General features: G+C 32.1%; 2 protein-coding genes across 2 annotated transcripts; both read left to right on the forward strand.

Moving 5' to 3' along the window:
• The first annotated feature begins 2,575 nt into the window (after positions 1–2,575).
• Positions 2,576–8,584, forward strand: LOC144565964 (uncharacterized). The gene is made up of 5 exons (XM_078315818.1): positions 2,576–2,871; positions 7,374–7,521; positions 7,594–7,965; positions 8,040–8,329; positions 8,401–8,584. The coding sequence occupies exons 2-4, from the start codon at positions 7,442–7,444 to the stop codon at positions 8,326–8,328; spliced, it is 741 nt and encodes a 246-aa protein (XP_078171944.1). The 5' UTR covers positions 2,576–2,871; positions 7,374–7,441; the 3' UTR covers position 8,329; positions 8,401–8,584.
• An 8,424-nt stretch (positions 8,585–17,008) lies between these two features.
• On the forward strand, positions 17,009–22,345 carry LOC144566165 (integrin-linked protein kinase 1-like). The gene is made up of 15 exons (XM_078316076.1): positions 17,009–17,160; positions 17,251–17,293; positions 17,620–18,008; positions 18,407–18,565; positions 19,176–19,250; positions 19,349–19,456; positions 19,622–19,704; positions 19,962–20,082; positions 20,183–20,262; positions 20,411–20,473; positions 20,752–20,867; positions 21,246–21,331; positions 21,484–21,608; positions 21,881–22,012; positions 22,151–22,345. Exons 3-15 carry the CDS (start codon positions 17,715–17,717, stop codon positions 22,155–22,157), a joined length of 1,449 nt encoding a protein of 482 aa, XP_078172202.1. The 5' UTR covers positions 17,009–17,160; positions 17,251–17,293; positions 17,620–17,714; the 3' UTR covers positions 22,158–22,345.
• The last annotated feature ends 1,385 nt before the right edge of the window (positions 22,346–23,730 follow it).

The following is a 23,730-nucleotide window of genomic DNA, read 5'->3' on the forward strand; positions in this document are numbered from 1 at the left end:
TCAATTCGGTTTTCCCTTCTCTCTCATTCTCCTCTTCACTCAAAAAAAAAATATCGACCCTAGAAGAATTAAGAGAGACGAAATGGAATGGAAAAGAAAGAAGGCAGCTAGGGTTTGATCATTTTTTTTTTCTTTTTTGCTTTGCTGGAGAGCTTCACCAAAACTTACTGTTGAGTTAACTAGCGATTATAATACATGTGTGTTTGTAATTTAGTAGTTATAATTTTATTTTGTAATTTATAAAAAAAATGAATTCAAATTCTTATAACAATACGTTACGTATTTACACATACTATGCATCTTTCGTTTCAGCCTCAATCTAAATTTTCTAACTTCGCCTCTGTTTAATGTATTAATTTCGACTTGTTCACATTGTACAAGTTAACAATTTAATTAATATTTATGTGTATTGTTGACACTTAATATAAAGATGGACAAGAAAAGTGCTAGATAAGCTTCTCTATTGAAGCGAGAGATAGTTTTTATAATTAAGGTGATTTGAAAAGCTTTAATTGACCCTCACCTTATATTTTGAAAAAAAGAAATTTTTTTTATGAAGACAAGGACAATAGGTACCCTCTTTTATTTTTCTCTTCCACTATTTTTTTCCTTTTTATATTATGTTTCATACAGCTGACTAAAATAATGTTCTTTATTTAAAAAAATTGTATGTTTGAACACAACGTTTATTAGTACTTATTGAAGAGGAAGGTCCGATTCCTTCATTTATCCACTATTCCTATTTTTTTTTCTAAAAATAAGCATCTAGTAAAATTGAATAAAAGCTATTTATTTTTTAATGAAGGGCAAAATGGATAATTTATAAATCTAAAACGAGTTTTAATAGAAAATTCAATAAATTCGATAAATTTGTGAGGTGTTGAAATTTAGAAGGGTTTATATGATATTATGAATTTTAGAGTGAAAAATACGTAATTTTAAAGTTTTTGAGAGAAATGCGAAATTTCCCAATTCATTTAGTGATATTTCTTTGCAGAATAGCATATTCTTAATTAGGAGGGTTCCAATACCTCATTTCTTTCATATCTCTTCACGTTTCATTCCATATTTATTTTTAAAGCTCAAACTTTCGATCGGAACCGCTCAACATGATACCCATACTCAAATATATTTGGAAATGAAATTTTATAATTTTTAGAAAAAAAAATATTATTTTCTTAAGATAGGTAAAAAATCACTATTTATGGACCATTAAAAAACAATGATTTGGTACCTATAAAAAAATAGTAATAAATTTTGAAAAATTATAAAATTTAATATTCAAGTATATTTTAAGAGGAGGAATCCAATTACACCTTTTTTGGTGACACCGAATTATACTCTCGATTTTCAAAGTTGTCAAAGTTCAAATAATCGATCCAAAATGGATATATTAAAATGTGCTTGCAGATCAAATTTTACATTTTTGGAATTTTTTTACTATTTATTAAGTATTTAACAAAATCCCTATATTCAGACCATTGAATTTTTGTACTCATCTTAATAAATAGTAAAAAAATTCAAAAAAATGTAAAATTTGTGCAAGTACATTTTAACATATTCATCATGTTGAACAGTTTGAACTTCGAAAATATAGAATGTAATTCGGTGTCACCAAAAAATGGTGTAAGTGGATCCCTCCTCATATTTTAATATATATATCATACTTACTGGTTCCTATCGAACAACATTAATTACATGTACAAGGATATAGATGTTCACGCAAACGAAATTATAAAAAATTTGATAAAAGGTGGTCAGGGCAGATTTGATAAAAATTTGGAGACAGGGGCATTTTTAAAATTTTGATTTGTTTTAGGGATATTAATAAAAATCGCCGTACTTATTGGTTCCTATCGAACAAGATTAATTAGATGTACAAGGATATAGATGTTCACGCAAACGAAATTATAAAAAATCTACAATTCTCGTTCATAATAAATTATTTAGTCAAATTGGATAATTATAGGTGTAAATAGATATTATAACAAATATTTCCAAAACCAATTTTTCATTTGAAATCAATTATTTCATCCAATTATATTCATTAGGACCCCATTTTATTGCTTGATTTATTTTAACCCTTGGATCTCCTCATGGCACGGATTTTGAAGTCATCTCAACCTTTTATTTTGAATCAAGTGAATTCATATTGAAATTCTGAAATTTTCTGAACCATTAGATTACATCTTGCACCAATCTGAAGCATCCTCAACCCTTGATCCTTGGCTGGATGTGAAAATAGAGAATAAACTCTATTTGAGTGAATTTTCGGGTCCATGACCTTTTCTCCCCTCTTCTACACTGACCCGTGGGCCCCCCCTTTCTCCTACTCCCACTCTCTTCGTCCTCTTCTCCTTTCCGCGCGAGACAGAGGCAGAGAGCCCCCTCTCTTGTTCCGCTGAAGACCTAGGCCCACTCCCCCCTCTTACTCCACTGACAACTCGACCCCACTCGATACTCTCCCTCTCCGTTTCTTTCCTTCAAAGGGAAGCCTCGGGGTGCCTACTCTCCCGCCTCTCTCTCTTCGTTTAGGGCTGCAAATTTTCGCCCTGTCATCTCGGTAGTCAGAAAACCCTGTCCTGGGGATGACTTTCGTGCCTCCCGTACACCGCTCATGTGTTGAGATCAAATTCCCCCTCTCTATCTCTTTGATTTTCTGATTGTGTGAGAATTGTGAATTGTAAACCCTAGACAGTGGGAAGTTTTCCTTGCTTGCTCGTGATCAGTTCTAGTGTCTCTCGGTGCTAAATTAGTGCTCGAAGACGCATAAAATTGGTGGTGTTGATCTGTTCCGACGGCCGTGAGACGGGACAATATCCTTGGAACCGGCCGTATTCACTATTCCCCCTCTGTGCTTGCTCTAATCGGGTAAGTTTGGCACCTTACCTTTTTCTTTGATGATGCTGCGAAATATTGAATTTTTACGGCTTACTCGGGTTGTTGATTTTCCCGGTAAGCTAATGCACGAGGCTGTGTTGCCGTGCTTCCTGATCTGACCTGTGCTTTGGCTGTGTTCTCTGCTCCATTCTGGTTCTGTTTGTCTCTGACTTGATGCCTTGCTTGTTGTTTGGCATGCCTCTGTTCTGGTCTGTCTGTCCTGTTTGCTGACTTACTGGTTCGGGTTTTGTTGGCTGTGTTGCCATGCCCTTTGAATTTGCTGTTTTGCCTCGAGCTTGCTATCTCCCCTGTCTGGTGCTTGTTGATCTTTGTTTGTGCAACATAATGGTATTGTCTGTTATTGTGACTGGGCGTTTGATTTCTGTGATGACTTGCGTGGTGCTGGTACCAGTGTAGATACTGGTATGGTTCTGAATTGATTTACCAGACACTTACTTGACAGGGACCAAAACTGCAAATAAATTTATTAGGGGTATGAATTGGTAAATTGTAGGCCCTTATGTGAATTATAAGATGTATAAGGGCTTAAGTGAAAAATGGTGAGATTTAATGTAAGGGCCGGCCATGCATGTGAAATTGTATAAATGGACCTATAGATTGAGTTGAATATGGCAAGATATGCATATGTGGATAAAATAGGATTTCGGATTTGGAAATTTAAAATTTGTGGGCTCGGTTTAAGCTGAGGAGCATAATTTGACGGATTAAATGACGGCTTTTTAAAATTTAGGTTTTAATAATGTAACCGAATAAAACCGGATGCTTATGTAAACTTAAATTTAATTCGGGAAATGATTATACCGTCCAGGGTCTTGATGCCTCGATGATAGCTCATAACATAATTTGAGCAGATATTAAATAACCCGATTGGACACCTGTATGATCCCGAAACAAACCAAATTAAAACACCCAACACATAATAAAATAAAAGTTTCATAATAAGTTTTTAAATTAAACATTTGAAACATTTTTATTTTTTGAAACTTAAACGAAAAATATTATTTTTGTACTTAGATTCGAAACGACAAATAAACGGTAGAATTAGAATGGTAATAAAATAGCGAATTGTGCGACTTAGTTAGAAATAATTAAGAATGCGTGAAATAGATAAACATTTCGTTTTTAGAATGTTATAAACAAATTACGTATAAAATGTATTAAACTAAATACAGTTAAAATAAATCAAATAGATAAGTAATTATGATATATTATTAGGTAAGACACGTTTAAAATTACTGTAGTTCACGAACAATTAATTTTGCGAATATTTCGACATTAGAATTTTTACAAGCAATTTGTCTTCAAATTTAAAATAATAAAAATACCTTTTACTTTAAAATCAAATTAGATTAGATTTATCAAAGTAAAAATAATCAAGTGACAAGTTTTGTAAACCAAAATAATCGAGAATACGACTTAAACATATTAAATGGGGCGAGGGTTGGAATAATCTAGAGTAGATATTAATTAGTTATAATTACGAAATTTCAGATCAGCAGATTCGGTACGAGTCTGATCCGTGGACTGATCCAGCTGACACACAGTTTGGAGCATACGCGGAGCACGCTGATTATTAGCGACAGAGACTCCAGCCCTACAGGTGTGGGATATCTGAATTATTCTTTTCGTGAGCGTACTCTTACCAGTCGATTCAAAATCAAAGGTTGAGATGACTTCAAAATCCGTGCTATGAGGAGATCCAAGGGTTAAAATAAATCAAGCAATAAAATGGGGTCCTAATGAATATAATTGGATGAAATAATTGATTTCAAATGAAAAATTAGTTTTGGAAATATTTGTTATAATATCTATTTACACCTATAATTATCCAATTTGACTAAATAATTTATTATGAACGAGAATTGTAGATTTTTTATAATTTCGTTTGCGTGAACATCTATATCCTTGTACATGTAATTAATGTTGTTCGATAGGAACCAGTAAGTATGATATATATATTAAAATATGAGGAGGGATCCACTTACACCATTTTTTGGTGACACCGGATTACATTCTATATTTTCGAAGTTCAAACTGTTCAACATGATGAATATGTTAAAATGTACTTGCACAAATTTTACATTTTTTTGAATTTTTTTAATATTTATTAAGATGAGTACAAAAATTCAATGGTCTGAATATAGGGATTTTGTTAAATACTTAATAAATAGTAAAAAAATTCCAAAAATGTAAAATTTGATCTGCAAGCACATTTTAATATATCCATTTTGGATTGATTATTTGAACTTTGACAACTTTGAAAATCGAGAGTATAATTCGGTGTCACCAAAAAAGATGTAATTGGATCCCTCCTCTTAAAATATACTTGAAGATTAAATTTTATAATTTTTCAAAATTTATTACTATTTTTTTATAGGTACCAAATCATTGTTTTTTAATGGTCCATAAATAGTGATTTTTTACCTATCTTAAGAAAATAATATATTTTTTTCTAAAAATTATAAAATTTCATTTCCAAATATATTTGAGTATGGGTATCATGTTGAGCGGTTCCGGTCAAAAGTTTGAGCTTTAAAAATAAATATGGAATGAAACGTGAAGAGATATGAAAGAAATGAGGTATTGGAACCCTCCTAATTAAGAATATGCTATTCTGCAAAGAAATATCACTAAATGAATTGGGAAATTTCGCATTTCTCTCAAAAACTTTAAAATTACGTATTTTTCACTCTAAAATTCATAATATCATATAAACCCTTCTAAATTTCAACACCTCACAAAATTATCGAATTTATTGAATTTTCTATTAAAACTCATTTTAGATTTATAAATTATCCATTTTGCCCTTCATTAAAAAATAAATAGCTTTTATTCAATTTTACTAGATGCTTATTTTTAGAAAAAAAAATAGGAATAGTGGATAAATGAAGGAATCGGACCTTCCTCTTCAATAAGTACTAATAAACGTTGTGTTCAAACATACAATTTTTTTAAATAAAGAACATTATTTTAGTCAGCTGTATGAAGCATAATATAAAAAGGAAAAAAATAGTGGAAGAGAAAAATAAAAGAGGGTACCTATTGTCCTTGTCTTTATAAAAAAAATTTCTTTTTTTCAAAATATAAGGTGAGGGTCAATTAAAGCTTTTCAAATCACCTTAATTATAAAAACTATCTCTCGCTTCAATAGAGAAGCTTATCTAGCACTTTTCTTGTCCATCTTTATATTAAGTGTCAACAATACACATAAATATTAATTAAATTGTTAACTTGTACAATGTGAACAAGTCGAAATTAATACATTAAACAGAGGCGAAGTTAGAAAATTTAGATTGAGGCTGAAACGAAAGATGCATAGTATGTGTAAATACGTAACGTATTGTTATAAGAATTTGAATTCATTTTTTTTATAAATTACAAAATAAAATTATAACTACTAAATTACAAACACACATGTATTATAATCGCTAGTTAACTCAACAGTAAGTTTTGGTGAAGCTCTCCAGCAAAGCAAAAAAGAAAAAAAAAATGATCAAACCCTAGCTGCCTTCTTTCTTTTCCATTCCATTTCGTCTCTCTTAATTCTTCTAGGGTCGATATTTTTTTTTTGAGTGAAGAGGAGAATGAGAGAGAAGGGAAAACCAAATTGAGCGAAGTCGATCAGAATCGAGAGTTTGATATCATAGGAGCTCAGAGCGTAGAGTTTTCATCTCGATCGGAGCACGACAGTAAGTACATCCAGTCGTCGGAGTGTGGTAGCGGTCGAAATAGAGAATCCGATCGTGAAGCGAGACGGAAATTAAAGTATTAAAGTGATAAGTGTATATAAATAGAATTAATTAGAAGAGTAGATCTAGTTAAAGAGTAGATTTAATAATTTGAAGGATGGAAACTTAAATTATAAAAAAACTTAAAATAAATCAATTTTCAATTAAATTTGTATAAACACGATAAAAGATTTAAAATTATGAAAGTGATTAAGCACCTCCAGCATTACTTCAAGATCTGTTCCTTACTGTTAGATTTATTTGATGGGATATTTTAGCATCGTCTTTTTTTTAGAAAAAAAAGGGCCAGTTAAGCGAATTCGTATCCTTTGCGTTAACTCAAAGGTAATCTTTTGAGTCAATGAATATTGATCATTCGATATGTTCTAAAATTTGTGTAGATTAAATATGCATTAATATTAAAGGGTCTATTATATTATAAGCAGGAGCCGAATTGGCTTCGTTTAAAATCAGACAGTTGAGATTTATTAACTGAAATGATTCCTTTTTGAGTAGGATACGCATTCCAGTTAAGCTACGGATATTTTTAGATCGACCATATTTTTTATTATTTTGTTAATATTAAGAACATATGTTTGTGTTAGGTGATAATTTTTATGTGCTCGACTTGGGAAAAGGCATATACTTGGTTCAAGTTCAATTCAATGCATAATCATAATCATAATAATAATAATAATAATAATAATAACTGTTTGGCCACTAAGACACTGTGTTGCGATACAGCTCATGATTATGGTATTAGAAGTTGTCACGAGGAAGAACTGTCTAAGCCATGGAAGGTGTATCAAGCTATGGATGATGGATCTCGTTGGGAAATAATGACTAGCAATGGTTCTGAATCGCTCAACCATGTCTTCCAAACTTCTCGCAGGTTTGTATATTGTAATCCTCCTATATTTTATTAACATTTTCTTCAATTAATTGTAATTTTTAATTATCGTAGGTTACCAGTTGCCGCAATCATTGAGGAGACATTCTACAAGTGTGTTAGCTGGTTTGAGCAAATAAGTGAGACGGCTGTGCAATTGCAAGCAGCGGGTCAGCTTTTTTCCACTCGCGTGCATAAGAAGCTGGATAAGCACATTGAGAAGACTAAAAAAATGTCAACGCTTGCATTCGGCCATAATGAATTTATGGTGACCTCACATGACGAAAAGATTAATTTTGACATGGAGAATGGCAGATGGGTACACACGTCTAACGACTGCAGGTACAAGGTAATTGTGAAGAACGATCATGAGGTGGAATGTCAGTGCCAGAAGCCTCAGATGGGCGGAATACCATGTGTTCATGTGATGGCGGTGTGTCGTTTAAGGTAAAATTATGTTTTATTTAATTTGAAACTTCATATTAGGGACGGTACTACTTACTAATGTGTTAACATTATAGGAACTTGAATCCAAATGACTTCGTCAATTATTATTACAACATTCAAACACTCATAGACACATGGAGTGGTGAATTCCATGTGTATGACAATCAATGTGATTGGCCGGTGCACGAAGGAGATCTCTTAGTTCCAGAGAATCGGTTGGTAAAGTTGGGTAGGAGACGACACAACCGGATCCAAATGTGGATGGATGTATTGGAAGGACGACGAAATGGTCACCGAACCAGTAGAGAAACTCTCGAGAGGAATGCGAGAAGAAGAAGGGATGCGAGAGGAAATACGCAATAGGGTAAGATGTGAAAAAATCAATAATTTTTATGAATTAACAATTGACGAAACATATATATTTTTCCATTGCAGTTTCATCGTTCGAGGGGTGGTGATTTTAGCCAGAAATTTATATGTTAATTTTTATTGTAGACTTGTGTGTTTTTTTTTATCCGAACTTATGTGTATTTTTATTGTAGTAGAAGTTGTGATTTTAGCCAGGAATTTATATGTTAATTTTTATTATAGACTTGTGTGTTTTTTTTTTATCCGAACCTATGCTGTTTTTTTATTGTAGTAGAAGTTGTGTTTTTTTCTTTATTCGAATTCTAAGAAATATAGTAGCAAGCATAAACCAAATAACAGTCAGAATAACATGATAACTAGATAATATAGTAGCAAGCATAAATCAAACAACAGTCAGAATAGAATGATAACTAGATAATAACTAAATAACAGTCCAAACAGTACAAATAGCACAAAAAGTCCAAACAGCCTTAACAGTCCGAATAACTACTTAGTCGATGGTGTGTACGGGTCTTTCCTGATCTTATGTCTCTTACCGCGCCCCAACTCCTCCGGTACCTCCTCAATCTCCGAACCTAAGAAATTGAAAGCAGGCGTATACTGCCGTGATGGCTGTGGTGGGGTCTCTTCCGGTATATGTCCAAACAAAACCTCCTCAGGTGAGCTAAGAACTAACGAAGGACCGAAAATAGAAGCTACAGCAGTCTCTGCTAAGGATGAAGCTGTCTCCGTCTGGTACACTGCTGCACTGTCCTCTGGTGGTGGATCATCCTGTGTGTGAAACTGAGGATAAGAGTAACCCTGAGTGTATATGGTATCATATGTCGAACCCACGTCAAACTCAAAATCATGCGATGGCTGAGTGGGCTCAAAATCCTGTGATGGCTCGAACCGGGGCTCATCTCCCTGAAAATAGATGGTTAATAAATGAATAATTTGGTTTCTCAATAAGTAGGTTATTAGAAAAATGTACGTACCACTCGATCTCCAAAACTCTGAAATGCTGCCTCAGGTGTCGGTGCAGACAAGATCTCTGAAAGATCCGGCTCTGGTATGCTCATCTGCTCTGCAGAATCTTTCATCATTCATATTTGCCAAATCCTCGTATCTTGGAAGATCTGCTAGCTGCAGGATCTTGTCTAGCTGGTCCTTGTACCCCGCGACGACCACCGGAGGTGCAGATATGCACAACATCATCTTCCCCACCTTCTTCCAGCCTCTTGTGATCCCATATCTTGCAGCTTTCAGAACTGCCTTGATGTTCATGAGTACCTGTGAATAAACCATTTCATCAATATTTCAAAAGATGATTACCATACCTGTATTGAAATAATATAGTAGAAAATATAAAAAACTTACAATCTGTGCAGCCGGACTGGGGGGTAGTCGTGTCGCGTGGTACATGAAGCGGCTTCCTATTGATCTCTGACATGAGACCGAACATGTACACCGTGAATGCACAATTTTCCTGGTACCACTGTCGATACTGCTGGTCCCACTCCTCGACACGATCTGTTACGCACACGTGTCATCCGTCCGCAGATCTGTTACGCGCATGGGTCGTCGGGAATGGGTCGTCGGGAACGGGTCAGTCCGCTTATCTATTACGCGAACGGGTAGCGACCCGTTCGCAGATCTACTGTGCGAACGTGGCGGAATCTGAATTCGGAATTAACGGATGGTATTGATTTAATTCTTATTTATTAGGGTGGTACATAAAAAAAAAAAAAAAACGGGCAAAAAATGATCCTCCAAATCAAATGAGAATAACAAACACACACAAAAAATATCCAATAATTTTTTTTTTCTATATAAAAATATATACAAAGAGGTTAAAAATTAAATCACCTAACTGTTTAATAATCATAATAAATAAATTTAAACACAGTATCGTACATGAAGAACATTATCTTCTATCAAATAACTTTTTTTTTTTTTTTTTAAATTTAACATTTTTTATGTCCTAGGGAAATTCTTTGATTGAGCAAGGGCCAAATTACCTTGAATTCCTAAATAAAGAGGTAGCTTCCAGAAATGAATCCAATAAACTGGATTAAATTAAAGTGATAACTGATAACTGAGGTGTTTTCATCAACCTAGGGGTTGACCTGTCAGTAGATCTACTTTAATTACCGTAACAGAGGGCAGAAAGTGCTAAACATGCCATGTAATTAGTGAAACAAATAAATACTTCATCTAAGAATTATAAATAATTAATCCTGCAGATCATCCATGCTTGCTTTATTTTTTTTAAGCATTGAAATCAACGTCAAAATATTCAGCAAAAATATCTATATGAATATGTATTTTTTAATATTATTGACATAATTGAAATAGTTGTCCAAAACGTTGGAATAATATGATTCAACTCCTCTATTTTTTTTTAAAGTTATATTAAAATTATGGCATGGTTTGTTATCAGATAGTGGTCATCTGTTTTATATGTTTGATTGGATAATTTAACATTTTACAATTAAAATCAAATATAATTTAGAGGTACATTGTTATATAATTAGGCTTGAACAGCAACATCTTATTTGAAATGAATAAATTAGAACACCGATGAAAATTACTGAATCTTAATTAATGTGCCCTGGACCTTATCAAATTGACGGGGTTATAAGGAATCCTAGATATATCTAGGTCGTTGGATAGATAATTTTTAATTCTCTGTCACGGATGCATGCTGATGCATTTATGAACTAGGCTAACATGATTTTTTTTTTTTTTTTAAATGAAGATGACGGTCAAGTTTTTAAAATTTAAACAGCAACGACCAAATCTTTAGTTCTAATTATTTAATTAAGTAGTTGAAATAAATTCAACCGGAATTACAAAATCAAAATAAATAATAATAATATACAATAATAATAATACTAGCAGTAATCATTTTTAAAATTTTAAATATTAGAAAAAAATAGTTCTGAACTTGTGATGTGACCTAAGGATATTATTTTGACCGTTAAACAAAAAAAATGATTTTTTCTAACGTGACTTTTCGTGCACCGTGATGGAGTGAATTTTCAAAAGGCTGTATGCATTTATTGGTTGTATGATTTCCACAAATTAATAATATGCTCTTGAGAATGATAAAGTAACTTCTAATTATCAGCAGGAGCTTGAGAAGTGTATAATTTCCAATTTTCATATTTAATCAAGCCTGTTAGGTATTATATATTTTAATAATGAGAAGGGCAGAATTCTGACAGTAGATAATCTAGTCAGGAAGGGAAGGCAAATGCTAAACAGATGTAGCCTCTGCAAGGGAGAACAGGAAACGGTGCTACATTTGTTTAAATTATGCACAGACACCAGGCAGGTCACTGCACAGTTGACAGAGCAACAAAGAGATGGGGTTTTCAGCCAAGGAAATTTCAGAGAATGCATACTGAATACGGGAGACAATGTGCTTTGTCATTTGGAGAGAGATGTGCCAGAATATTCAGAGAAAGGTACAAAACACCAACAATTCTGTCAATAATAAGATATAATGAGTGAGTCCGATGCGTGGTTTCAAATTTTCAATAGAACAACCAATCAACCAATCTTCATAAACACTGAAGCAACTCTTAATTAGGAGAATAGCATATTCTTAATTCATTTAGTGATATTTAGTGATATTTCTTTGCATAATAGCATATTCTTAATTAGGAGGGTTCAATACCTCATTTCTTTCATATCTCTTCATGTTTCATTTCATATTTATTTTTAAAGCTCAAACTTTCGATCGGAACCGCTCAACATGATACCCATACTCAAATATATTTGGAAATGAAATTTTATAATTTTTAGAAAAAAAATATTATTTTCTTAAGATAGGTACAAAATCACTATTTATGGACCTTTAAAGAACAATGATTTGGTACCTATCAAAAAAATAGTAATAAATTTCTAAAAATTATAAAATTTAATCTTCAAGTATATTTTAAGAGGAGGAATCCAATTACATCTTTTTTTTATGACACCGAATTACACTCTCGATTTTTAAAGTTTTCAAAGTTCAAATAATCGATCCAAATTGTTCAACATAATGGATATATTAAAATGTGCTTGCAAATCAAATTTTATATTTTTGGAATTTTTTTACTATTTATTAAGTATTTAACAAAATCGCTATATTCAGACCATTGAATTTTTGTACTCATCTTAATAAATAGTAAAAAAATTCAAAAAAAATATAAAATTTGTGCAAGTACATTTTAACATATTCATTATGTTGAACAGTTTAGATCGACTGTTTGAACTTCGAAAATATAGGATATAATCCGGTGTCACCAAAAAATAGCGTAAGTGGATCCCTCCTCGTATCTTAATAAATATAGTATACTTACTGGTTCCTATCGACAATTTAGCGGCACGATAAAATATAAAAAATATATATAAAATATGAGGTATTGAAACCCTCCTCATTTTCAATACATTTCTTTTTATCCGAAACATTGCAAAAAGAACTCGTCAGTTGTGAAATTAAAACTCAGATCTATTTAATTTTATATCATTTTGCTCATACCATACCATACCATAGCCATAACAGCAACACATGAGTGGACCCGCAAATTTATGATTCTCCGCATTTCTCGACAAGAAACTTTTCTGTTCTCCAAAATCTCTACTATTATGAAATTAAGATAAATAGGTGTGATGTCGGCAAGAAAAGAAAAACAATTTGCTTCAAACACAATCAAAGGTAAAATAAAATAGAACTGTGGGAAGAAGGGGGACCACAAAACCAATAAGAGTGATGATTAATTGGTATTTGGTAGTGTCAAATCCAACTTCTTTGATCGTTTGTGTTGTTTTTCTTTTTGGAAAGAATATAATGTGCAATCACAGTCGATAGGAACTCTTTACTGTCTTACGTGCAAGTATATCTGAACGGGCCCAATAGATTTTTGGCACTTTGTTTTCATGGAGAATGATATTCGGCTATGTTACCTCCGTATATATTTAGTCACACATATACAGGGCGGATCCACATGGCCTCCTGAATTTTGAGTTTTAGTAGTGATTTATCGGTTTCGATCAATTTTGTTTGTCTTCCTGAATGTTTAATTTATAATTTGAGTTAAATTTAGTGTTAAAATCAAAATAATTTTTTTAAATTATGATTGGTAATTAAAATTATAAGTTAGACCATCATAAATTACAAGTCAAAGCATTAGAAAGTATAAGTCAAAATATTGTTTTTTTTTATTGAGTATCTAATTAGTTAATGGGTTTAAATGTGATTAGTTATTTAAATCCGATTCAATATTTTTTTACTTTTCCTAACGAAAATTTTGAATCAGCCCCTAGATACACCTTTATTTTTGGTCATCGTACTTATCTCATACTTGATATTCTTTTTTTTTAGATAGAAAGATGAAGTGTTTTTATATTTTAGTTAATATTTATAAGAATTATGTATATTTTGAATTTCAAACTCACCATTTGTCACAGAGAAAGTGTTTTTTCTCTTCTTTTAATAATTGTACTTATCTCATACTGATTATTTCATACTTTTGATTCATATCTTGAATACTTTTGCCTTACGAGTAATATTACTGATTATTCATATACGAAGAGCTCAAATTTTCTTTTTTTATTTAACTTGTATGTATTACTATTTGTTAAATGTATTTACATTTTCCAAAATTTTTTTTAATAATAATAATTCAATAAAATAAAGATATATAAAAATATTTGGTATCAGTGATTTTTTAAAAATTATGTCTCATCGTAAATGTACTGTGTCAAATTCAATACTTCATTTAATTATACCATACAACATAAATTTTTTGACAGTAAAGGAATTTTGACTGTCAACGCGCGTGGATATACTATACTATGAATAAATATTAATCATAAATGTTATCTATGAAAGCGAACCGAAAGTTTTATTCATATTAAAAAATATAAAATTTAATATTCTTCATCCAAATTCGAGAAAATTTGAAATATGCCTAATCCGGAGAATAATTCTGAAAATTATTTTCTGAATCCAGAAACATCTCAGTTAACGCAGGTCTAAAGAATAATTTTTGAATTTGAGTTTCCATAAAATTATTCTCCAAATTTGAGTTTTTTCTTTTTTTTCTCTTTTATTTTTTAATTAAAATAAAAAATGTTATGATTTTTTAATTAAAATATTAGAAATAGTTTATATATTTTTTTAAAATAGACAGAATACTATATAATTTGATTTATTAGAAAGTGTAACAAATAATCCAAATAAATATTTTTCAGGCCAGTTTTTTATGACTGTAAGAAAAATTAAAATATTTCTTTGTGTGCTATTAAAAAAATTAAAAAATGTTTTGAATCTGAGTTATTGATTTCGGTTCAAAACTCACTTCTAGGTATATACAAAAAAATATTATAGTCCTTCTATTTTTGAAAAAATAAAAATTTACTCTGACAAAATACAAATGGAAACATTTTTTCTCAAAATGAATACACATTATCTTAGAATTTAAATGTACTAGAAATTACAATATTTTATATACTTAGAAGTGACTTTTGAATGAAATAAATAACTCAGATCCAAAATATTTTTATTTTTTTTCAATTAACACACAAAGAAATATTTAAGTTTTTCTTACAACCGCAAAAAATCTAACCTGAAAAATATTAATCCGGGTTATTTGTCATAGTCTTTCGAATAAATCAAATTATATATTATTCCATCTATTTTCAGAATAATATATAAAATATTTCTAATATTTTAACACAAAAAATAAATAAATCATAACATTTTCTATTTTAATTAAAAAATAAGAAAAAAAATGAAATTCGAAGAATTTTTTTTCGAAAAGATAACTTTTGAATCTGAAGAATTATTTTCTAAAAAGTAAGTCTAGATCTGAAGAATTATTTTTCGAATTTAGCAGAATTGAAATAATTCGAAAACAGATGCAAATTGTTAAATTTTAATTTTTTTTAAATAGTAATAAAAATTTCGGGAAAGCGAAACTTTGGGGTTATGTTATTGGGTAAATTTCCGGTGTACCCATGTAAACTTCTAAAATAGCCAATTTTCCCATAAAAACATCGTAATATCCTATATCCCCATGAAAACTTTAAAAAATTGCTTCCATCCCCTTTTATTCATTTAACTTTTTATTTAGCTATTTTAAAAATTGAATGGACAAATATACCCTCATCTCTTCCAAATGAGCCATTCCATTTTAAGAAAAACCCAAATTTCTGATTCTGCTGAATAACTTTTATTTTGTACGATAAGAGTAGATTAGGAGTAATACACCATTGGGCTTCCTTCCTATTGAAAATTCAGAGAATATTTTTACATCCTAAACAGACTATAATAATTTTCAAATAAGAAAAGGGGAGGAAAATAATATCTAATTTTTAATGAAAACCAGAAAACATGGGTCTGGTGCTGAGTTGGTTACTGTTATAAGCAATCTGACATGTGTTGAATTTGAATCTGACTTAGGTATTTAAATGGGGATTTGTTCATGAATTTGGTTGTTCACGAGATTTGGTTACTGTTATATGAAATCAACACCATAACTGGATACAGATGACAAGAGCCTAAGTGCAAATATTTGATCTCTCTTTCTTGCACCTGCACCGCTCCTGAAAAATGCTATCTGGATACAAATGACAAGAGTCATACATTTTTTTGTAATTTTAAAGAAAAGTCCAATGGTGTATTACTCCTAATCTACTTTTATTGTACAGAATAAAAGTTCTTCAACAAAATAAAAAATTTGGGTTTTTTAAAATGCCATGGATTATTTGAAAGAGATGAGAGTATATTTGTCCATTCAATTTTTAAAATAACTAAATAAAATATTAAATGAATAATAGGAGACCGAAGCAATTTTTTGAAGTTTTCATGAGGATATAGGATATTATGATGTTTTCATGGAGATATTGGCTATTTTAGAAGTTTACATGGGTACACTAAAAAATTTCCCTATTTATTTATCTTTCTCATTAAATTTGCAACTTGTTCACATGGGTCCGGTTTTAGTGTAGCGCCAAACGGGTTGCCTTGAAAATGTCTTAAAGGGCGGCTAAAGCTTTTTACATTTTAATTCCATAAATTTAGCATAAAGTTATAGGAATATGTAGAAAAGTAAAATTTTTTATATTCCCAATTACAATAAAATTGAAATTGATACATAATCAATTTATAATTGCATGAGCAATCATGCTATAATAATTTCTGTTTAAATCCAATATTTTTTAACTTGTTAGAATAACAAAATATCTATTCCTACTTCTGTTAATTGGATTTGTCTTTTTGAACTGATAGTTTTTTTTTTTTTTTTTTCAAATTTTTGAGACCCCCTATATAGGGGCCTTTATTTTATTAGGAGGATCAATACATAATTTTACCATCGGTGGAGGGTCGTTATCGATTATTATAGATATCTCCAAGTCTCCATTTCTGATCCGTAGAGTCAACCCGCGTCTGCACCAGCCACGATTAAGTTGTAAAAAAAAAAAAAAAAATACCAATAATTAACACGTCGCACACCCGCACTCATCGTGCGTTTTTCTGCGATTTTCTTACTTCTTAAAATCTGGAGAATTCTACATAAGTAACACAACTAGGCTCTTCTACAGATGGTTTCATAAAACTACACAAATGACTACAGAAGGAGAACACAGAATATCTCATGTTCTTCATTTATACAGTTATAAAAACAATAAATTCATACGCAGCGCCAATTATCTCCATTTTATTTCCCCTTTGCCACTCGAACAACAGCTGACCAACGCAAGCAAATAAAAAATCAAAACTTTAAAATAAAAGAAATCTTTCTGTTCGATCCGAGAATCTCAGATCTCAAAGAGATGTCGGATGTACCGACGGTACTTTATGTTTTCTATTGTGTTTTTCATGAATTAATTCCAGCTTAAGGCATCTTCTTCTCTGCATTTACCAAAGTCTTCGTGTATCAGGAAAAATTTCGGCTAATGGAGGTTGAGGTGAAGAATTCGTAAGGTATCATTGAAAAAAATATTGTTATTGTTGTCAATTTCTCTTAATATTCCTAAGCTCATTTATTCCAAGAATCAAGGCAATTCAAATATAAAATCTCCTAATTCGATTTCCGTCATCACGAAAACTCTTGTGCTATAAGGGAAGCAATAATCAATTAATTTATCTTCTGCAATATCTGATTAATTTTATAACCAGTAGGTCAACTGGAAGCTTGTTTGAAATTCATTTTTACATTTCTTTTTTCTAATTTTTTAGTTCTCAGACAAAACCATAACCTCACCCCAACTCTTTAATTTTGATTCTGTTCTAACTTGCACTATTTTCAGATCATAGCATCCTCGGATTAGAAGAAATTGCGACTAAATCAACAGATCTTAGCATAGCTTTACTGCCTCTGCACCCAAAACAAACTCTTCTATCAATGGAGGTGGCCACAAAACTAAAAAATGAAATCTCCCGTCAACTATCAGCTGGTACCTCCTTATCTAAGTCTGCTGGCATGCAGCTCTGGCGTCAGGCCTCAGCTCTGGGACTGGCCCGCCAAGCGAGCGCCAACCGGTTCGCATATGGGAGGCAATCCTCACTCGACCCAAACCGGAGGGAGCCCGACCCTGGTGGCTCGAGTGGGTCTACTGGGTCCCACCTTTCGGTGCCTGAAAACCTCGATTCCACAATGCAGTTGTTGTTCATGGCAAGCCATGGTGATACAGAAGGGGTATGTTGATCATTGACCAACCAATCTTAGAAAATTTAAGCTGATGAGACAGTGCAAATTTTTATATTTTAATAAACTTCAAAAATCTTATATAAAGCCTGCTTTACATGCTATAATTTTCACTTTGAAAAATGGGTGTGATGACATTTGAGGTCAGAGCTCAGAATTACGTCATTTGATACCATTAACCAACCAGTTAAATGCTTATGTTGATAACAAAAGGCAGTTTTAACACACACACACACACACAAACACTGTTATAACCATAATAGGCCTGTCTGTGGTACTTAAGCCGAGGCAACCTGAGACCAGATACTACAAATTTCTCAAACCATAATATGGAACCTGTCAGATGTGGGAGTAATATAACTGAAAAGCATGTTCTATATATATTTCAGGTGAAGGAGTTACTGAAGGAAGGGGTTGATGTGAATAGTATTGATTTGGATGGAAGGACTGCAATGCATATAGCGGCTTGTGAGGGGCACTTGGAGGTGGCTAAGTTGTTGCTTCGACGGAGAGCTAATGTCAATGCCAGAGACCGGTGGGGAAGCACGGTAAGGAGCTTGACTTCGTCTAGAATATAAAAAGGGGCGGGGGGGTGGGGGATAGGGTCTCGTACTATATTGCTGGTTGAGTTCTGGTACTTGGATATGGCAATAAAATTAGTTGATAATTTCAAATTTACAATCTAACATGTCATCAGTGGTTCTGGTACTATATGTTCCTACTGACTGGTATATACTGTAACGCTTGCACCCTAGCAGCAAATCTCCTATGAGTTCTATTGCCGTAATTGCTGGTTTTCCATAGAATTTACAGTATCAGGCATTGGTTGCATTGCATGAACTTGATGAACCATGCCTAGACCAGATTAACTCAAACTCATCTTCCATGCCATTTCTTTGTGTTTCTGAAACTCCAGAACATTCCAAATCGGCTGCTTATCATAAAGATTTTAGCTACCATTCCGCAAACCTTATCAGTCTGCTTTTTGGGTAATGGGTCAATGGATCTTTTCTTGTCCAATTGTTATCTTACATGTTCTGCATTTGAAAAAACGCACATTTCAAGTTTCCATTCCTACGTACATTTCACCTCTACTTGTGGCCTTCATTTTTTTTTTTGGTCATTTTCAATTGATATTTTATTCTTATCTGAATCCAGCCTGCAGCAGATGCAAAGTACTATGGTAACACCGAGATATACGACCTCCTGAGATCACGAGGGGCCAAAGCTCCAGTAAGACTTTATAAAATTTCAATTTGCTTTTTTTTTTTTCCAGTTAATTTATTTTAATTGTTGATAATTTATTGGTTTGCTTGTTTTCCCTCTTCCAGAAAACAGTAGGGAAGACTCCCATGTCTGTTTCAAATCCGCAGGATGTACCAGAATACGAACTAAACCCACTACACCTTGAATTCAGAAGAAGTGATGAGCTCTCAAAGGTACCTTCGCATATATTTGTTTCCAAATCAGGTTAATAACATGAGTTGCACTAATATTGGTTGGTCTCTAACCATTTGCTAGTTTTCCTTATTATTATTTTTTTCCCTAGATGAATCTGATAAATAAGATCATTAAATGCTGATGCTAAAGTTTTACTGTACCAGGGATGTCATGTGGCCAAGTGGAATGGCACAAAAGTAAATGTAAAGATACTAGACAAAGATACTCTTTCAGAGCCTGAGAGCATGTACTGTATACTCTTTTGAGCTCCTGCCCTTTTAATTACTATATTTACGGTTCCCATCCTTTATATTTTGTATTTTACAAAGCTTCTAAGTTAAGAAGCAGCAGCTATAGTGGCTCTTATTGACCATAGTTTGTTGCTAGGTTTTTTGTTTTTACATAATGTTCAAGATATACTATTTCCCTTGGTTGAGCCTGCTTACTTTTCATCATGCTTAATAGTGACTTTCCTTCTTTTCTGAACACTGTGATTTTTGCCAGAAATGCATTCAGGCACGAATTAACTATATTGGAGAAGGCGCGGCATCCCAATTTAGTACAGTTTGTGGGAGCCATTACTCAGCATGTACCAATGATGATTGTGTCTGAGTACCATCCTAAAGTGAGTTTCATTTGGAATCGTCAATTTAACATATAAGTAAGATGGCCTGAATTGTTGAGTTGCATTTTCTCTGTTTTATAAAGTTGTTATTTAATGGCAGGGTGATTTAGGAAGCTATCTGCAAAAGAAAGGACGCTTGTCAACTCACAAGGCTCTTAGATTTGCCCTTGATATTGCCAGGCACATTTAAAAAAAAATATTTTATTTCCATCATGCTTTTTTGTGTTGTTTATGTTTTTAGACAGACTTAACTACTGTTGGGGTTTCTATTGAAAAGTGGTATCATTGTTAAGTTCTTTAATTGAAGCATGGTTTGTTTGTGATACAGGGGTATCAACTATCTTCATGAGTGCAAACCTGACCCGATAATACATTCTAGTATCATCCCAAAGTAAGATGATCAACATGCAATTTTTTTACAGCCCCCTTGTTATTAACAATTATCATCATGACTAGGCAATCGTTTCAATCTCTGTATTTGTTTCTATCTCTGTACTGAAATGAGCAGATCCAGTACCTTCTTTATCTCTGTTCCCATGTTTATTCTATTTTCTCTTTGCTCGGGCTTTATGAATACATTATCTAATTTATTTTAACACAGGAATCATATGTAATCTATTGAAAATTATTTGGTTATGCATACATTATGGTGCTTTTTTAAGGTTGCAGGAACATTTTTCTGGACAATACAAACAGATTAAAAGTGGCTGGCTTCGGCTTGATTAAAATGACAAAAACTTCTGAGGATGAATTCAGATTTGTGAATCCAGTGGATTTTTCTGATAGTAAGTTCACTTTTTCGGAGATGAAAACTTTTTTTCTTTTAGTCTAGAGTTATGTATCTTTAGAAATTGCATCAAGTCATCTTGTTGAGCAGCAGAGATAGTAATACCATCCATACATTTTACTTCTTCTGTATAGAAATGTCCAAAATACCCCTCTTTCTCCCTCAGGAATCTAAGAGAAATGATAAAGGATTTTGGTGGATGTTTCTTTGAAGAATGAGGAACTAAGGTTAACCAAGAGTACATAATACATTGTGCTTTTTAGAAAACTATTTGTGTACTATTTCAAAACATACATCGGATTCCTTTGACAGAATGAAAACCCATATTCATACCATTGTAAATAGAAATCTTATATACCAACCATTGTTGTGTTAGATCCATATGTAGCTCCTGAGGTCTACAGAAATGAAGCTTTTGGGAGAGGTGCTGATGCTTTCTCCTTTGGTCTCATTCTCTATGAGGTTTGTATCAAGAAAAGACAAATTGTTGTAAAATAACATTCATTTTGTACCCTTAAAATTTTTTTTACACTTGGAAACCAAGAAACGAGAAATCAGCGTCCTTTTCCACTTTGAAGTTCTATTAAACTGTTATCTGTTTGCTTCTGTTTTAGATGATTGAAGGAGCACCTGCCTTTTATCCAAAGACTGCCCGTGAGGTTGTTAAAATGATATGTCTGGAAGGGAAGAGACCTCCTTTTAAATTCAAAACGAAAAGCTATCCCTCTGACTCAAAAGAGTAAGCTAGAAATCCAACATGAACCTATAATCAAACTGGAACCAAATTTGATTCTCAGTTTTTTGTGCTAAATTAAACTTATGAGTTTCTAAGGGCTTCTAGTGAGTTTCTAAACTGTATATGATAAGGCTGAACATATCCAGACTACAGAATAGTTGAAAAAAAATTATACATTGAGGTACAAGTTGGAAACGAGAGACAGAAACAACTATTTATCTTTCAGCGTAACTTGATCTCGACTTCATTTTTCTTTCTTATAATTTTATTTGTAGGTTGATAGAGGAGTGTTGGGACCCACGACCTGTATCAAGACCGACATTTTCTGAAATAATAGCACGTCTGAGCAAAATGGATTCCAATTGTGTCAAGCAGAGCCGTTGGAAAGACAACTTCAAGTTACCTTGGTTTGTTATTTCTACTATGCATTATAGTACTAGATACTGCAAGTGTACCATTGGGTCCAATACTGGTATACCAATTTCTAACTTTTGTTCTAATCTCTTTATCTTTAAAATTTTGTGTTTTGTATTTTTTATTTTCAGGAAATAGAGGAAGCTCATGGTCAATTTGGTAACTTCAGGAGTAAATTCATTACCAGATACAATATAGTTGGTAGCAATAAGCAGGACTACTGGCCTGTGGTGGACTAAAAATAGTTCCATATTTTTGGTGTGACTGTGATTGTATTCTATAAGACTATAACTTAAACACTTTAATTAATAGATCCATTTGGTACATTTTTCTTCTGCTAGATTTTATGATAACTGGGGTTATTTTTCTAGCACTGACCAAGACTTTGCTCTTTACTCTGAGAGTTTAATACGTATTTTTATCAGTAAATACTAAATAGTGAGAAAATACAAATATCAGACTCAATGGGACCTGAATTTTGACATCCAATACGAGGCGAGGCTCCTCTTCAGTTGTATAAAATTCATTGAATGGTTTAGATGTATCTAGGCGAGCATTTTCAAAGCCAAATTTGCATTTCAGATCTGACTTCTTAGGATCTCACTATTAATTATTAAAATTGAAAAGGGGAGGTAGCACAATTGGCTAGGAAAAAGTCCTAGAGTTGTTGTACTCAAAAATTAAGAGTTCGATTCCCCCTACCACTTTGTAGCTTCTGCGAAGGTTTTCAAAAAAAAAATATTAAAAGAAAAATTATTAAAATCGGACAGATAGAGTATGGAATGTGAAGACCTTTTCCTTGAGAGCTCCAAATGCTGAGGCAAATATGTTGAATGAAACACACAAATCTTAAAAGCAACGACAGGAAAAGCTCAGCAAGCCCAATCAAGACGGATTTCAAACTTGAAGAATTATCACGTAACGAGCAATAGGCGTGTTTCTTTTGTGACAAAGGGCCCTCGGTCTCGGGTCCTTTAATATTTATTTGTAACAATCATCTCTCTACAATTTCAAGTTGTCACTAATTACTTTAGTAATTACCATCGAAGTTTTAATATTACTTACATTAATAGCTTTTGAGTATAAACTACTACATTACTCCCAATTATTTTATTCTTATTTAATTAATTCTATTTTGAATTTTTTTCATATATATTTTTCAATATGATTTCACATCGAAGATATATACTTATTTAATATTATTTTTCTATTATCATTTAATACATTAATAAAATAAAAATTGTTTTTGAATTTTTATAGTTCATGCATGGAAATAAGAGAAGAGTTCAAATGTCTTCATCATGCCTCTACTATTTTTTTTTTTGTATTTTCTAATAACATCAATTTTAGAACTTAATTGTCAATATAAAACTGTTAGATGTGATCTACATTATTTTCTCTACATGCACATGAAAAGTTTATCATTTTCGGTTTTATTTTATATGAACAATAGGTTGAAAAATCAACGATCAAAATTTATCCATTTAAATGTATTTTTACAAGCTCTTGATAACTATAAAAAAAAGTCAAGATGTAGTAATCTTTTATATGTGTGTAGAGAAAATGATATAGATCAATGCTAATAGTTTTTTTTTTCTTTTATATTTGAGTTTTAAACTTTAAGTTATTAACGTTTAAAAAATGAAGACATTTGAACCCTCTTTAAGAATGAAACTTTTTTATGAAATAATTAGTCCATTGACAATTAAAT

The sequence above is a fragment of the Carex rostrata genome, chromosome 15 (assembly GCF_964058835.1).
Source record: "Carex rostrata chromosome 15, lpCarRost1.2, whole genome shotgun sequence".
Taxonomy (NCBI): domain Eukaryota; kingdom Viridiplantae; phylum Streptophyta; class Magnoliopsida; order Poales; family Cyperaceae; genus Carex; species Carex rostrata.